Source organism: Pelophylax lessonae (assembly GCF_965119305.1).
Source record: "Pelophylax lessonae genome assembly, chromosome: 3".
In the NCBI taxonomy this organism is placed as follows: Eukaryota; Metazoa; Chordata; class Amphibia; order Anura; family Ranidae; genus Pelophylax; species Pelophylax lessonae.
In genome coordinates, this window is record NC_138770.1 from 201,948,945 (window position 1) to 201,968,138 (window position 19,194).

Below are 19,194 nucleotides of genomic sequence, written 5' to 3' on the forward strand. Positions count from 1 at the left end.
CATTCATCCCCCAAAATTCCTGCAACTGGTCTGGGGATGCTATTCTCTGTTGTGAATAAAATATTATTTTAAGAGATTTGCAAATCATTGCATTCTGTTTTTATTTAGATTTTACACAGCATTCCTTTTTTTTTATTTTGTAATTGGGGTTGTAAATCCTGAAGAATAATAATAATCATTGGTATTTAATTTTATAGTTTAACACTGAGTAAAAGTAAAAAAATCTATTTATTTTCTAACGTATGTTAAAAAAAATGTCAGGATATAGTAAATATATACAGTTTCTGCTTGTGTTGTAGGCCCCATCATCGTTGGATTTATACTTTTGGTCCCCCACAGGGTTAACTAATTAATCCTTTATTTCCATTGTGATTCTGCATCATTTTACTTTTCACATGATATACATCTTGCGTCACATGAAACATGGTATACAGCTTGTGTTACATAGTACTTTTACAGTGCAGTAAAGGAAGGACAGGGATGGATGAAATCTTTTGGTTTTCCAAAGTTGCCACTCTGCGGTTGATCAAGAAGTCTAATGAAAGGCCACCTTTGGTTGTGGTCACAGAGGGCCAGGGGCAGTTTAACACTTAACCTTACAGTGAGCATGCATAATGATAAGTTAACAAAACAAACACAAATGTAGTGCATGTCACATACACTTTGAGAGACTTGATAGAGCAATTGGTGATCTGGCTGGCCCTGGGTCACAGCTTAACCCTGTCTAATGGATTTAACTAAAGTTCATAGACTAAATCACTGTATCATAGTGTTTAAGTAGCATCCAGACTTCTGACAGGGTTCTAGGATCTCCTAGTAAATAAATGTAGGTTAAGAATATATGGTAACACTTAGACTTAATCAAGTGAGTCGCATGGGGAAAATTGAGTGAACCACATTGATTTTTAAAGGACTATTAAAAATGAAGAGATGAATGAGATTTTCCTATATTCCTCCCTAGTGCTGTAGCTTAGCTTAATCTATCGTTCTACAAATTTAAACAAAAAGTTGAAAACTCATTTGAATATTATGGGAGAAGAACACTAGATAAATTGTGTTTGTGCCCCGAACAATTCTTGTTGGTTTTGCACAGAGCTGCCCTGACCCTCATTGTCTGGGGTCCACTGCCAGCGTTACTGGCTCCTCTTGTTTGTTGAGTGTCCCCATAGGAAGTGTGTGAGCTCGCTCCCGAGCTGCCCTGCCTGCATCTATAGTCAGGTTTTAACAATTTGCCGCTATGTGGTCCATTGGACCTGTACTGCTTCTGTCAAGGAACAGCCACTATGATCCAGCACTTAGATCCTAAGGGCACCCAAGTAAAATACCATGCACACAAAGCATATCCTAATGGCTGTTAGGAAAAATATTCCTCAACGATGATCCAACCATTATTAGTATTCTATAGTTTTATATTATATAATAAACAAAATTGTTTTATTATGTCCATAGATAACATTCCTGAGTATATGGTTTGAAGAAAAACAGAACAGTGAGCATCTAAATAACAGTATCATGTTTATATTGTCTATTATAGGGCATTTATGGCCGAATGTTCATGTGGATAGTGAACAAGATCAATGAGGCTATTTTCACACCGATGCCCAAAGAAAGAGCAAATGAACGCAGGTCTATTGGCTTATTAGACATCTTTGGTTTTGAACATTTTAATACAAACAGGTAATTTATAAAAGAAAATAGAATTGAATTAGTATTAATGCAGTAGTAACCAGTGTCATGGAATAATACAGGCCAGGACTAGTAGAAGGAAGAATAGCTACTAGCTATTGATACGTAGTTTGTCCTATAATATTATATAAAAAGTCAAATCTTTATTCTTGTGTCTTTAGTCTTTGAAGCCTGACTACAGCCACATTGTTTTTATACTTTGGACAGTGAAAGCGTTACAGCATACATCATGATTTAAATTATGTCTGCGTCCATGCTAAGAAGATTTCAGCTCACTTCCTGTTTTGACATGAAGTTTCTGTTTGTAATCTGGACAGAAAGTGAGGATAAATTGGTGCAAACACAGGAATACAATCCTGACAGAGGTCCTACAGTATCTCACAAAAGTGAGTACACCCCTCACATTTTTGAAAATATATTATTATATCTTTTCATGTGACAACACTGAAGAAATTATACTTTGATACAATGTAAAGTAGTGAGTGCAAAGCTTGTATAACAGTGTCAATGTGTTGTTCCCTCAAAATAACTCAACACTAACCCATTATTTTCTAAACTACTGGCAACAAAAGTGAGTACACCCCTAAGTTAAAATGTCCAAATTGGGCCCAAAGTGTCAATATTTTGTGTGGCCACCATAGTTTTCCAGCACTGCCTTCACCCTCTTGGGCATGGAATTCACCAGAGCTTCACAGGTTGCCACTGGAGCCCTCTTACACTCCTCCATGACGACATCAGGGAACTGGTGAATATTAGAGACCTTGTGCTCCTCCACCTTCTGTTTGAGGATGCCCCACAGATGCTCAATAGGGTTTAGGTCTGGATGCTTGGCCAGTCCATCACCTTTACCCTCAGCTTCTTTAACAAGGCAGTGGTCCTCTTGTAGGTGTGTTTGGGGTCTAGGGCTGCAACTAACGATTATTTTAATAATCGATTAGTTGCCGATTATTTTTTCGATTAATCGGATAAAATAATAAAAAAACTCAATATGCCTTTTTTTTCATTTATTTAAAATAATAATGAGCAAACAGAGTGTAAGTGCCGGTTCACACTTGTGCGATGCTGGAAGGCCACGTATTCGCAGCCTGTTCCCGCATCGCATCTGCACAAGAGGCAGTTTACACTGCCATATGCGATACGCAGGGGGTGTCAATTAAATGTTAACGACAACCCCAGTTTGATCACATATCGCAGTGCGATCTGACAGTTCGCACAGGATTGGATCGCACAAGTGTGAACCACTGTGCGATCCGATCCTGATGCGGCTGAAAAAAAGGGTCATGTGCGACTTTTGTGCGGGTGCGGTGCGAATCAGCGCACCCGCAGTAGTGTGAACCAGCACTTAGTTGCGGTTCACACTTGTGCAGTTTGCGAGATCGCATGTAATTCGGAGCGCACTGCTCCTAAATTACATGCGATCTCATGTGCGGATGCGAGTTCAGCCATACACTTTGTATGGCTGAATTCGCAGTGCATCCACAGCAAACTCGCACATGAGGCATTTTTTGAGCCGCCTCAGGATCGGATCGCACCGCACAGTGGTTCACAGTTGTACGATCCGATTCTGTGCAAACTGTCAGATCGCACTGCGATATGCGATCAAACTGGGGGTGTCGTTAACATTTAATTGACACCCCCTGCGTATCGCATATGGCAGTGTGAACTGCCTCTTGTGCGGGTGCAATGCGGGAACAGGCTGCATATTCGCAGCCTTCCCGCATCGCACAAATGTGAACCGAGCCTTATACCAAAACTTTTTTTTTTTTTTCCTTAATTAAGCTCCTATATACTGTAAATAATATAATAAATGCTTATCTAGATAAAAGAGTTAATATTCCTTATAAGGTGCAATATTATAATAGAAAAATAAGTAAATAAAAACATCCATGTCAGCCATAGATATGAAATAGGCAGCATAGAATGACCCCCTTTATGTGCTCTATGGACGTTTTTAATCACTTATTTTTCTATTAGAATATTGCACTTTATAAGGAATATTAACTCTTATCTGGAGAAGCTTTTATTATATTTTTTGGCGGGACAGTGCATGGACAGTCACAGGACACTGTAGCTCTAATCTCTGCACTCACGTTCTGCTGCTTCTGTCCTCTTTTCTGCCTCGATATGACTCACTCCCTCACTGACATCAGCAAGAGGGCGGAGAGGAAAGGCAGAGAGTAAAGGAGGGGGGAGGGGGGAGGAGGGAGGAGGGAGGAGGGGGGGAGTCACGGAAGTGCAGAGCTGTGAGAGAGAGAGAGACAGTGAATGCAGCCGTCGGCTTCACAGAGCAGACAGCTTGCTGATAGGCGGGGAAACTTCACAAAGCAGCACAACTAATCGACGGAGCAACTAATCGATAATGACAATCGCTGACAACGATTGTAATTATCGATTATTATCGATTTAGTCGATTAGTTGTTTCAGCCCTATTGGGGTCTTTATCATGTTGGAATACTGGCCTGCGGCCCAATCTCCGAAGGGAGGGGATCATGCTCTTCTTCAGTATGTCAGATTACATGTTGGCATTCATGGTTCCCCCAATGAACTGTAGCTTCCCCAGTGCCGGCAGCACTCATGCAGCCTCAGACCATGACACTCCCCTCACCATGCTTGGCTGTAGGCAAAACACACTTGTCTTTGTACACCTCCTCACCTGATTCCCGCCACACACGCTTGACACCATCTGAACCAAATACATTTATCTTGGTCTCATCAGACCACAGGACATGGTTCCAATAATCCATGTCCTTAGTCTGCTTGTCTTCAGCAAACTGTTTGCGGGCTTTCTTGTGCATCATCTTGAGAAGAGGCTTCCTTCTGGGATGATGGCCATGCAGACCAATTTGTGCGGCGTATGGTCTGAGCATTAACAGGCTGACCCCTTCAAATTCTGCACCAATGCTGGCAGCACTCATACGTCTATTTCCCAAAGACAACCTCTGGATATGACATTGAGAACGTGCACTCAACTTCCTTGGTCGACCATGGTGAGGCCTGTTTTGAGCAGAACCTTTCCGGTTAAATCACTGTATGCTCTTGGCCACCGTGCTGCAGCTCAATTTCAGGGTCTTGGCAATCTTCTTATAGCCTAGGCCATCTTTATGTAGATCAACAATTCTTTTTTTCAGATCCTCAGAGTTCTTTGCCGTGAGGTGCCATGTTGAACTTCATGTGACCAGTATGAGAGAGTGAGAGCGATCACACCAACTTTAACACACCTGCTCCCTATTCATACCTAAGACCTTGTAACAATAACGCGTCACATGATACCAGGGAGGGGAAATTTCTAATTGGGCCCAATTTGGACATTTTCACTTAGGGGTGTACTCACTTTTGTTGCCAGTGGCTTAGACATTAATGGCTGTGTGTTGAGATATTTAAGGGGTCAGCAAATGTACACTGTTAAACAAGCTGTACACTCACTACTTTACATTGTAGGAAAGTGTAATTTCTTCAGTGTTGTCACATGAAAAGATATAGTAGACTATTTAAAAAAATGTGAGGGGTGTACTCACTTTTGTGAGATACTGTACACCTTCCTCTTTCTACTAAAAATTTGTTTTTGGCTGTCCCCATTAATGGGATTTCCCTGTAATTTTTTTCTTGTCTGAGTGAGGAGAAGCCTGGAACAGACAGCAATACGCAGTTGGCAAAAGTTTTAACCCCTTTTGACAGATGTGTTTTAATGCATATTACGTTTTCTTTCTTTTTATCTTTATTATTTTTTTATAGTCCAAGCAAAATAATTGAACATCTGGAAATCAAATGTTTTCTTTATACGCTGTTTTTGGGTGCAAAAAAGTATAACAAATGGAAAAACATTTTTTTAACTTTGTATAGAAAAGAGAGGAATTAGAACATCTGTCTGGTTTTTATTGCTGTCTATGCCCCCTTAAGGGAGAAGCACACTCTCTTTTTGCCCTGTTTAGTTTCATCAATGGTGAAAGAAACTCAAATTTTGGGTTGTCACCAGAACAGGAATAGAGGAGAAGGTTTCCAATGGGGACACTAATTCTGGTGACAACCAAGTATTCCCTCACTTTTGAGGAATTTCCTTTCACTTCTGTTTTCACAGGAAGTAAAGGGAAATCTCCCCAATTGGACACAAATGGCACAAGAAAACTGACAGGGGTTATAACCCTCCCTTACTTAAACATGTTGTGTTGCCTTAAGGCAGCCAAAAATTGATTAAATCACAGCCAGTTCAGCAGGGACCGGCTGAAATTGGATCCATCTATGGCCAGGCTGATCGTAACAAAGTCGATCCATAGATTGACTTGGTTACAACCAACATGTCGGATTTTTAACATACAATTATTGCCAGTGGCTATAGCCACTAGCAGTAATTACTGTGCTCCCCAGGATGGGGAAATCAAGTGATTTTCTTTCAGAAAATTGCATAACATGTAGCTTGCTTTACTCTTTCAAAAAGACAACACAACGTGCATTGGAGCATAGCAATGCACATTAACACATGCATTCTAGTGTGAATGTGCCTGGACAATTGGCTAGTAATTTCATTAGACAGGCCAAATACTCCCAAAGCGTTATGATAGATGTAAATTCCATATTGGCCAATTTATAAACCACTATATAGTGTGAGGTCCTGCTTAATGGGATATAAATTCATATTATTTTAAGTTGATTCCTATTATAACATACTTTAGTACATATGTATATATCAGACTTTAGCTGAGTAGCTCTTAACTTTATCACTTTTGAGGAAAAGCTTCCTGTTCTATTTGAGCTGTATTATAATCAGCATAAAGCAGTGTACTCCACAAAAGTAAAAGTCATAATTAGTTAAATCCATTGGTTTGAAAACAAAAACCTGCATCTTATTATTTTTTTTTCAAGCATAGAATACTATAGATAAAGATAGTTCTTTCTCTCTACTGATGCAGTGTTTTTTGTGTAATTCAGAATTAAGGGAAACCCATTCAATTTAGGGTTGCTTTTACTAATCACATATTATAAACTGTATTTGACCTTCATATCTAGCTATAATTATTTTTTTAGTGCATAAAACTGCAATGCTAAAGAATGCTAAAGAATGTAAAGAAAAAAGCTGTGCTGATGTAAAAAAGCCTGAATTTTGGTAAGTGATATACCAAAACAAATAAATTTATAAATATGAAAAAATCACAAAAAAAATGTAAATCCTGAAATGTAATAAAATCACATCTACAGAAGTGCAAACTAATATGTGACTAAGGATCGCAGATGAATATAATAAAAATCACCAATTAATACGGGTAATTGATACGGGTCCTCGGGTACGGCGTGCTGACGTCACTGCGCTACCCCGAGGACAGGCTACATGAGAGCCGGCCGGCTTGTTTGTTCTGCTATACGTGTTTTACATCCAATGTAATGTGAATGCAATCTTTTATTCGTTTAATAAATTGTTTTTTTACGTTATTTCACTATGGAGCCTATTGTTCTTTTATATGGCACCTTCGGAGACCCTATCTGAGACCAGTGTTTGGATCATACCTTTCCATTCCTGTTATTTATGTTTTGGGCTCACTGGAATAAGGGATCCTGTATGAGAAGCTGTGTTGAGAGGAGATTGGTGTATATGCTGTTGTATACCCTGAGTCTGGTAAGCTGATATACATGTCATATTCATTGGAGCACCGTGGTGACAGCAGCTATTTATTTCCTAATCTTCACCCACTTCATCTATCCTAATCGACTTTGGATTGATACCTTAGGACTTTTTTTGCACATATATTGTTTATATTATTTATGGACACTATATCATGTATCAATTGGTGATTTGTATTATATTCATCAGCTATCCTTAGTCACATATTAGTTTGCACTTCTGTAGATGTGATTTTATTACATTTCAGGATTTACATGTTTTTTGTGATTTATTCATATTTATGAATTTATTTGTTTTGGTATGTCAATTACCAACATTCAGGCTTTTTTACATCAGCACAGTTTTTTTCTTTTTCTTTACATGTTTGCTTGGTGTTATCACACTATAAAGCTGCTGCTTCCTTTCTAGATATTAAGCGCAGTTACACTTTTACCTAATGCTAAAGAATATTCCTATATTTTTCTACTTTGATGCAAGAGGTGTTAATGAAACATTTTGAATGAAAGAAACCAGAATATACAATATTAAATGTGTGGCTTATTTATGTCAACAGCCCTTCCTTTCAGCCATAATAGTACTTAGATATCCAGATAATTCTCTTTTCAGCTTTGAGCAGCTCTGCATCAATTTTGCCAATGAGCATCTACAGCAGTTTTTTGTGCGTCATATATTCAAGCTGGAGCAAGATGAATACGCTGCAGAGCAGATACAATGGCAGCTTGTGGAATTCTCAGATAACCAACGCACATTGGATATCATTGCGCTACGACCCATGAACATCATTTCACTTATCGATGAGGAAAGCAAATTTCCCCAGGTAAGGCTCTAACAACAATCATCCAACTAATGAAACCTTACAGAACAAATCCAGTTAAATGTTACTAACCACTACTAGCTATACCAGGATCCGAGATAGGAGAACTTACAGACAGTATTTTAAAAAACCTCATGTATTACTATTGTGGGCTATATAAAGTAAAATGAATACATAATTTTCATTGTAATGTATGGCACCTAATATAGTGATACCTAATAATCTGAAAAAGGAACAAGGGGAGTCACCTCCTCAAAATTCCCTGCACTTTAAAAGCATTTTGTGGCCAGAATCACGCTCACTTCTTAGCCAGGTGCTGGAAGGGCCTGTGCTTAGTCACCTAGAATTCTGGACCCCGGCGTTGAATATGTATAAGTTAAAAAAAAAATGCATAAAATAACAACTTTTACATGAAGTTAAATAACATACTTTTTGGTAATAACAAATAAAAACAAATACCTTTAACCTGTTCTGACATGTATATACTTTATGTAAATACTAGCTAGATGACATTTAATGTGACAAAGCACTGTGTTTTGTAAAAATAAATGCATTTTTTAAAATCCTGTTTTCACCTTTTTTGGATCTGTGTTGCTGATCAATTGCTGTCTTTTTATATCAACTTCCTGTTTACTTGCATGCTTTCCAGCTGTCGTTGTATGTCATTGATCAAGGCAGGCTTCCTGGTGGTGACAACAGTGGACCATGTCTGCACAATAAACATTGGCATGGCCACTTATAGTCTCCACCAGAAACACATTTGACTGGCTGACAATGCATGTAAGCAGTTTGGGGCGGGGACAGAAAGTTGGTATGCCTCAACAGAAAGTGCTTGAACAAGGACCTTTTATGGCAGTATCACAAGTTCTTATTTTAATAAAAGATGTAGATTTAAAAAAAAAAGATTGTGAATGACTTTTGAAATTACATTAACATGTATCTACTTGACCCTTGGGTTTATGCTGCCCACTACAGGAGTAAGACACTAGGCGGGAAAAAGTTTGACTATGCCTATAGGGCTGTCCCAGGGGGTATACCACTTCCTGCTATAGGTCTTCAGTTTTTTTTCTTCCTAGTCAGGAGAAAGGACCTAGTTCCTTGCTGGGATCTCTGTTCCTAGCACAGCCTAGGGGCTGGCGAATAAACGCCTCGTGAGGAAGCATAGCCCTGGTCACGACCCTGGTCACAACCTGAGTCGCAGCGTGCCTCTGGCCCGCAGCACCCCCATTCCAAGATGGTGCAGTGGTCTTTTGGGGTGGACGTGGGCCCCTCCCTAGGATCCCCTCCATCCCCCCCAGCCCTTCTAAAGAGTCACTGTGGGGTTTTTGAGTGGGTTCCCTGCCTCCTGGGGGGTTAGTGACTAGGGCAGGAATGTCCTTTGGGCTCCCTGCAGCTGTGGTTGGGCTGGGGGAGTGGATGTTTTATCCCCTCACGCACTCGGATCAGGCCAAAAATTTAGGCTGCGGCTTTGTGGTCTACTTGTGGTTGACGGACCAAGCTGTCTGAGCTACTGACCAAGCTGTCTGAGCTACTGACCAAGCTGTCTGAGCTACTGACCAAGCTGTCTGAGCTACTGACCAAGCTGTCCGAGCTGCTGGCCAAGCCATCTGAGCTTCTGACCAAACTGGGGAGTGGATGTTTTATCATCCATGGGTACGCACCTCACGTGGCCGGATCGGGCCAAAAATTTAGGTCGCGGCTTTGCTGGCCAAGCTGTCCGAGCTGCTGACCAAGCTGTCCGAGTTGCTGGCCAAGCCATCTGAGCTTCTGACCAGGCTGGGGAGCTGATGTTTTATCATCCACGGGTACGCGCCTCACACGGCAATCCCGGCAGTTGTAAACTCTGGAAGTGGAAGACTGCACTCCGACCTAAAAAATATAGTAATTTATTGGTAAATCCAAAAATCCATAGCAGACAAAAATGTCAGGGACAGGAGACAAGAAATAGTTGATGCGTTTCACGAAATCAAATTCGCCTAATCATAACTATGAACATGCATGTGGAGTAGCTGCATAAATAGTAGACAACAGCTGAAAGTCATCAATGTTAATTGCACACTATGATGCTGATTAATGAAGTGTGGTTCTTACAATGAAGAAACTCCACATGACCAGAAGAAAAAGAAAGAAAGAAAACAATGTGAAAGAGGAAGAATAAAAAAAAAAAAAACACGAAAAAGGGAAACAGAAGATGAAAGACCTCCACCACATATATATATATATATATATATATACATAAATATAAATGTGAAAAAATAAGCGTGAATGAATAAACATAAATGAATAAACAAATAGTGTTGAATAGATAATGACCAAATGTGTACTAAAAATATATATACACATATCACTTCATATGAAAAATGAAAAATAAAAAATAAATAATAAAAAATAAACAATAAAAATTGTTGCAAAGGAGAAAAATCAAACAAAACACGATAAATTTTGACTACTGTAAAAACTTTGGTAAAGCAGTATCTAACCATGTTCATACTATATTGAATTGCATAAATATACATACAATCAGTGACAGTCTAAAAAGATACAAAGTCACAAAAAACAAAGTCAAAGAACACTAGATAAATCCATATCCAAAAAGATGTGGAAACATTGTGTTTATGATAAAATTCTCCTTAAAGGAGGAGGAAAAACAACGAACACAGTCAGACATAATTGAATTGAATAGATTAAATAGATTAAACATGTTGAAAAACTAGTTTAAATTTTTTTCCAAAAAACCTTTTTGCTTCACCATTGATAATTATATTGAAAATTAAGTCATGAAGTATATGTGTGTGTATATATATATATATATATATATGTATGTGTCCAAAAATTATCCATATGCATATGTATAAAGATTGTTAATACCAGAAAATTATTCCGTGCAAGTAATGGACATAAATATCCCAAATGTTTCATGAATGCATATAAAGAGTAAAGCCTCGTACACACAATCAGATTATCGGACGTTCTTCCGTCCGTTTTTTTGGTGCATGCTAGTCTCATGTCAAAAGTGAAGAGGTTACTTTCATGCGAAAATTTTGGTACGACAAAATTCTACTTCAGAAGTGATGTCATGTGTTGAATTGTTTTGTATGTGTTCTTTTTTTATTTCTGAGCATGCCTAGTCTTGCTCTTTTACGATTTTTTTCAGACGAAAACTGTACTAATTAAAACGAAAAATGGACGTTGTGTTGACGTAAGATAAAAATGTTATAGCCTGCTCATCCAAATTCGTAATCGGTTGTCGAAAGCACTATACTAACAATCTGTAAAACAGCAGATCATTCATCTGACTAAATTTTACTTCCGATTTTCGTATCGAGTGTACGGGCCTTAAGAAGCTGACTCCTTAAAAGTCCCCTTTTGATCCCATTATCTTGAAAAACTTATATTCATACTTGTATTGCCTTGGCCCATTATAGAGCCATCACTACTGTCTCTTGCAATATTCAACATTCAATAATCTTGGATAATTAAAAAAAAACCATAACTAAATACATGAACATGTGTACACGTACATGCACACACACACACACACACATACATACATGTACAAAGTCGGGCGAGAAATCTACATAGAGGAAAGGATTAATTAGTTTGCAACCCGAGGAAAGCCATACATAAAATTTACTAGAAGTATCCACAAATTATTCCTAAACCATTAGTAAAATCCCGATCTACGGAGATGTAGGAAAATGCCAAAGAGCCAGGTGCAACAAAATAATTGACAACGAACAAATGACAAGAACAGGTTACTGTAATGTAACCCACACAATGTATATCATGAACCATAATGTATATCATTCCAAAGGGATATCTTAAGAGAGAGGACATGGAAAAGGGGGTAAGAATAAGAAGACCCAGAGAAAATGTATGAAGAGAAGAGGAACAGTTGTTATTACCATGGATACGCAACACCCGGAAAAATCCTAATGTATAAACATCCATGAATGGGACAAATTAATATAAAAAATGTGTGCAAAATATCATCTGTCACACAGATGCTACTAGGGAATTCGTAAATTATAAACAGATAATAAAGTAGTGTCATACTAGTGCATATATCAACAAACTACACCGCATCCCTGTAAAAACAATCTACAAACAGCATAACCAGCATGCATAGACTTTGAGCATGTAGGCACTCTCTGTGGTATATTTCTATTTATAAAAGTGAGTGACATCCCATTCAAAATGTAACCATTTGGGCAATCTGGTTTGGAGTTTGAATATCCAGAAGACCTCCCTTTTACTTAGGAGGCGAAATACATCACCTCCCCTATGTGATGGTATAACTTGTTCTAAAACCTAAAAAATGACTAAAGAGAGATCCCCACTATGTTCTCCATTAAAGTGTTGGGCAACATTCATGGACTGGCAGCCTCTGATATCACTAAGATGTTCTCTGAATCTATCTTTCAATTTGCGTGTTGTTCTGCCTACATACTGCACGGAACAAATCTTACAAGTAATCATATAAATCAAAAATCTCGTATTACAGTTGAAAAAATTCCTAATACTGTATGTTTTGTCGTCTGATGTTGAATGGAATTTGTCACCCTGGAGAATATGAGGGCAAGTCAAACAGTCTTTCATACCACATCTGAAATTGCCTGTAAAATGAAGCCATGTGGGGAATTTTAGTGATGTTTTGCTGGATGAAAAAAAATTCCCTAATGTCTTGGCTCGTTTAGCCACCACATTGATACCTTTTTCCAGAATTTTGGCACACACATTATCTCCATATAGAATAGGTAAATGTCTATTTATTATGTGTTTTATTCTGCCAAATTCCAGACTAAAGGGAATAGCCAGTGTGATGGAGCTATCCCGTTTGACACAATGTTTATTACGGTCCGTTCTGGGTGCAAGAAGGCTTCCTATCTTTATTTAAAGCTATTTTATAGGCCCTTTCTAAGGTCTATCTAGGATAGCCTCTGGCCAAAAGACGTTTCTATAGAAGGCCAGACTCTTTTTTGAAAGTAGACGTATCACTGCATATTCTTCGGAGTCTAAGAAATTGACCCACCGGGATACCTTTAATTGTGTGCAAAGGGTGAATGGATTTGGCATGTCGTAAACTATTGCCCGCCAAGGGCTTTGTAAATAGACGAGTGATTGCATGGTTACCCTGATGTTCAAGAGTGACATCTAGAAACTGGATTGTATCCAAATTCCGTTGTCCTGTGAATCTCAGATTAAGTCTGTTGTTATTCAAATAATATAAAAATTGATCCAGATTCACACTGTGTTCACATATGAAGATCAGAGCTGTTCGAGCTGCTGACCAAGCTGTCCCAGCTGCTGAAGCTGACAGAGGTACAGGACCCAGAATACCATATAGTACCTGGATCTGTAATGCTTGAATGGTAGATGATGGTTATTTGAGTCCGTACGATGACATCAGATGCATTAGTGTAATAAGGTAGCTGGTATATGCAGCGATGGCTCTCGTTCGGAAATGGTGAACATAAACCCGAAAGAAGCAAGAAATAGTGTAAAACTGCTACAAATTTATTGATAAAATTAAGCAATTACACTTATAGACATCCCAAGAATAGTGCATCAAAAGTACATGGATAGGCTGTCCGTGGCGTGACTTTTACGCATTTCAGCAAACCTGCCTTTCTCAAAAGGTGTAGCCAACCTGAGGACTCGTTTGTGGTGTTTATTTATAGATAGGAGATGATTATAATCATATCCCACCTGTTAATAGCTGCCTTATGTTATTTTAATTGTCCAAAATTGCTCCGACGTGGCTGTAGGGTGTACTTGGCGGCGACTGGGTCGTTCCAAAAATCAGATTCCCTGTTTGTCCTTATTGATGGACCCCGTAAGGGGCTGGCCACGTCTGCTGTGACCATTTCCGGATGGATCAGGCAGATGGTTTTGCAGGCCTATTCCATTAAGGCTCAGGTTCCTCCTTTCCCTGTGGTGCATTCTAAAAGGGCGCTTCTGTCATCAAGCGTCAGTGGTGCAGGTTGCAAAGAGGCCACTTGGTCGTTCGTGTACGCTTTCACAAATTTTTATATCTTCATTCTTCACATGATTAGGCTATTAATATTCATGGCTATGCTCTCTTTCAGAAAAACAGGGTAAAACAAAGGGGTGTTGGTTTCTGTCTCTATGTGAGAAGTGATCTCAAAGTGAGTGTGAAAGTGGACCTAGTTGATGGAGAGTGTGATGAGTCTGAGCAGTATGAGTGGAATGGGTGTGTACATGGGTGTGTGTAATACAAAGATTATCATTGGAGTTTGTTTTAGACCTCCCAGTATTAATGAGGAGGTGGAGAGTCTGCTCCTGGCACAGATAGTAAGGGCTGCAAGGGCTGACCAGTGATAATAATGGGGGATTTTAATTACCCAGACATTGACTGGAATAATGTCACTGCCGAAACAGTTAAAGGGCAACAATGTATGAATCTCTTACAATACAATTTTATGGTACAGTTTATTGAGGCCCCCACTATAAATGATGCTCTGTTGGACCTGGTAATCTCAAACCATGCAGAGATTATTATTAATGTTCATATAAAAGAACATCTGTGTAGCAGTGACCATAATATGATTTAATTTAATGTTAGCTGTAAGCAAAAAACGCATACAGGAAATACAAAAACACTTAACATTTAGAGAGCAGATTTTCCAAGGATGAGGGCTGCTCTCCAGGATTTAGACTGGGGGGGGGGGGGAATATTGGCATCGATGAGCACAGAACAGAAATGGGAAATTTTCAAAAAGACAAAATGCAAACTTACTGCAAAGTGTATTACCAAAGGCTAAAAATAAAACCTATGTGGCTCATGGCCAAAGCTATAAATAAATAAGAAAAGAGCTTTTAAAAAATATAAAAATGAAAGAACACTATCATTGTTTAATTGTTACAAAGAATATAACAGAATATGTAAAAAGGAAATCAAGGACGCAAAAATTCAAAATGAACGACAGATTGCAAAAGATAGTAGGATAAACCCCAAAAAATTCTTCAAATATAGTAAAGTCTACAGGGAAAGATCAGTTTGTAAATGGATAGAAAATTACCTAAAAGATAGAATTCAGAATGTAGTGGTTAATGATTATTACTCTGAATGGTCATAGTAGATTATCAGTGGTGTACCCCAAGGTTCAGGTTCAGTGGTGTACCCCAAGGTTCAGTGTTGGGACATTACTTTTTAATATCTTTATAAATGATATAGGGTCTGGGATTATAAGTACCATTTCAGTCTTTGCAGATGACACCAAGCTTTGCAGTGGAATAACTTACAAGCTGACCTCAATGCACTGTTTCATTGGGAAACTATGTAGCAAATGAGGTTTAATGTTGATAAATGTAAAGTTATGCTCTTGGGGGCTAAGAATATGCATGCAACATACATACTAGGGGGAGTAGAACTGGGGGAATCCATAGCAGAGAAGGATCTGGGTGTTCTGGTAGATCCTAAGCTTAATAATAGCATGTAATGCCAAGCTGGGGTTTCCAAAGCAAGCAAAGTCATTTCTTGTATTAACAGAGGCATGAACTCCAGAGAGAGAGATCATTTTTCCCCTGTGCAAATCATTAGTAAGACTTCATCTGGAATATGCAGTTCAGTTTTGGGCACCAGTTCTTAAAAAGGTTATCGGGACCTGGAGAAAGTGCAGAGTAGGGCAACCAAACTGATAAGAGGCATGGAGGAGCTCAGCTGTGAGAAAAGATTAGAGGAACTGAATTTATTCTCTCTTGAGAAGAGGAGATTAAGGGGGGATATGATCAACATGTATAAATACATAAGGGGTCCACATAGTGAACCTGGTGTTGAGTTATTCACTTTAAGGTCAAAACAGAGGACAAGGGGGGCACACTTTACGTCTAGAGGAAAACAGATTTAGTCTCCAAAAACGGAAAGGTTTCTTCACCATAAGAGCTGTGAAAGTGTGGAATAGACTCCCTTCAGAGTTGGTTCTGGCTAGCTCACTAGAATGCTTTAAAAAAGGCCTGGATTCTTTCCTTTGTGTACATAATATAAATGGGTACTAATAATTATAGGTAAAGTTGATCCAGAGAATATCCGATTGCCTCTCAAGAGATCAGGAAGGATTTATGTCCCCTGCTGTAGCAAATTGGATCATGCTTTGCTGGGTTTTTTTTTGCCTTCATCTGGATCAACTGCGGGTATAGGATTGTGTATATGAGATTGTATGGTTAGGTTTTCTTTACTGTTTTTTTTTTTATTGATTGAGCCAGATGGACTTGTGTCTTTTTTCAAACTGACTAACTATGTAACTATATGGTGGATGTGTTGGCATCTGCGGAGCCTTTGGCTGCAAGGTCTTGCAGGCCACTGTTGGAAAGGATTAGTCCTCTTGAGAGTGTAGTTTTTTGTCCCCTCATGTTGACACTGCTTTGGGACGTCCCAAGGGTCAAGAAGATTTGGATCTGTGTCCATCAATGAACGAAAGAGAAAACTGGATTTTTGTCTTACCGTAAAATCCTTTTCTCTGATGTTGATTGACGGAAACAGCACCCACCCCTCTATTGAGTTGGGTTATATGTTCTTCTGACACTTCTTGTTACAAAAACTGAAAACCTATAGCAGGAAGTGGGAGTATACCCCCTGGGACTGCCCTATAGGCATAGTCAAACTTTTTTCTGCCTAGTGTCCTACTCCTGTTGGGGGCAGCATAAACCCAAGGGTCAAGAAGTTATGGAACTGTGTCAATCAATGAACATCAGAGAATCCAGTTTTTTGAGGTTGGGTTTACTTATACACTACTTGGCCTGTGGACAGCATGTAGGATTACACTTTTAGTATGTATTTTAAAGCAATAAAATGACTGGTAGGTTTCTTTTATATCCTGCTTATTTTACACAAAATGAAAATCATTGATGAAGCTTGCATGTATTGGAAACCTTTAGCAAGCACAGACCTACTTTAGTTATCAATCTTTAATGAATTAAAACTACTAGAAAAAACAGAATGAATACAAGTTTGTGTTTTTACCAGCAACCACTTTGATTGGGTCTCCTTGAAGCTCAGGGTACTGCCTTTGCAGTTTGAAAATGTATGTTTTTTTTTTTCTATTAGATTGTATCCTACATGTAAGGCTGCACACTATCCCACTGGAATCTGTAACCATCTTTTTTGTTTGTATTGTTTTCCTAGGGAACAGATGCTACCATGCTGACCAAACTTAATAACATTCACAGCAAAAGTAAAATTTACATTGCATCTAAAAGTGTGCATGACACAAAGTTTGGAATAAACCATTTTGCGGGAATTGTATATTATGAAACAGAAGGTAAGTATTAGGTTATAGTCACATCAATGTTGGTTCAGTAAGTTAGCGGCTGGCCCAGGCTGGGGGAAAGGGTTACATTATGTGTGCTCAGTTCCCAGGCTTTTTGGTCCCAGCCAGTCCACCTGTGCTATAAAAAGGGAAAAGGCTGAGATCCGATAGCCTCGGTTGGTTCTGTTCCCGCTTTGAGTGTTGCAGTCTACAGAAGGCACCGGGGTTCTCGAAGGACATCCAAGTCATGGAGATTACCAACATGAACTATCACCTCATGGAGGTTTGCCTGGGGAGCCATACAACTGTAGTTAGGGTTAGGAAATGGACATTATTCATATTGGACTGTTATGTTGATGTTTCTACACTAAAGTTACATTAACTGTTCTAAGCCTCGTCTGAAGTTATTCAAAGGGGTAAATATGGGATCTGGGGTATCTAAAGAACCAGGGTCTGTAAAGCACAAAGGGTTATGAGCATCAGCTACTACCAAAAGAGATTAACTTGGCAAGACAAGGAAGAGCAATGCAGTTGCTAAGAGCACAAGTTCAAGACACCAACCAACCAGTTATTAGGCATGGTACCTGGTCCTCCAGTAACGAAGGGGTCATTGCCTGGCTCCCTCCCTAGCGGTCGGTACCCAATAGCATCTGAACTCCTGTTACAGAGATCTATGGCCTGGTCATGAGGTACAGAAAGGAAAGGGTTAATGAGCATGCATCTGATCTGCGCTATGTGCTCGGTGGGATCCCATTATGTTACTGGGAGTGAGGTAACAGAGGCACGCTGGACTGGTGGAGTGGACGCAGACTCAGCACATCCATTCTAATGCAACATCTACTAAGTTACAGTGTGTACTGACTTTGGATAGCACTTTTTAGAGGAACTCTGTACTTTAATTACTGCACACAGTGGAGGCTTATCTCTTAAGTCAGGGAACTGCCTTAATGTTCGATTGTCAACATGACTGCAGTCTCCACCTGGTCCCAGGCATTGATGAGTGTGCCCTACGTGAAAGGTACTCCCATGTGTCGGTTGAGTGGCCCCTACCACAGGTGATTAGCTCATCCTGCAATTTTCAGCCAATTCGCGTGACTAGAATGACAGGTGAGTATGAATAGCTTCAGTGGCTCAGGAATGCAATGGCAGGAAGCATCAGCGATTGCATGTGGTCAGGGACCAATGATCCTGGCTGGACGCTGACTGCATACATCCAGTCATGATCACAGCAGGTAATCACTGGCTGTGCAGACTATCATGAATGGCTGCAGCCACTGTCAGTCTATCGGTGAATTGTATGAGCTGAGCAGCTGCAGCTATTCATACACACCTGTCATTCCAGGCACAGGATTCGCAGATTCTTGATGCTGGATGTGGCATGGAGTGCTAATCACCCGTCTGAATGTAGCTTTATAGAAGAATAGACTCTTTAACCTATTGCCAATGTTTAGGTAATTTTTACATTTTGGTGACACCACATTCTATTGTTTATTATCATTGTCTGTTGTTTAAAACCATTTTATATTTATGTAAGCTGTGATAAAGTGCTAGGATTCAGTTTCCAGATTTGTTGATAATCATAACCTCTTAAATATGCTTGACATTCCATATTTTACACTTGAGCTTAAAAGAGGAGTTGCTCTGTTATAACACATTCCGTTTAGAGCTACCCTTCTTACTCAAAGACTTACCGATACTGGGCCCAGGAGGTAGACAAATTCCCATTAACCCACCATTCTCCCTTTCAATCCTCTCTCATATATCAATCCACCCCCCCCCCCCCAAACACACACACACACCCTACCCAACTATCC

At 39.3% G+C, this 19,194-nt stretch overlaps 1 protein-coding gene across 1 annotated transcript in view; it reads left to right on the forward strand.

The window, feature by feature from the left end:
- Positions 1 to 19,194, forward strand: part of MYO7B (myosin VIIB) — a 545,169-nt gene that overhangs the window by 195,350 nt on the left and 330,625 nt on the right. The window contains exons 12-14 of the mRNA XM_082249873.1: positions 1,535 to 1,677; positions 7,904 to 8,114; positions 17,257 to 17,392. Of these exons, the coding sequence (XP_082105999.1) occupies positions 1,535 to 1,677; positions 7,904 to 8,114; positions 17,257 to 17,392 (490 nt within the window). The remainder of the gene's footprint in view (positions 1 to 1,534; positions 1,678 to 7,903; positions 8,115 to 17,256; positions 17,393 to 19,194) is intronic.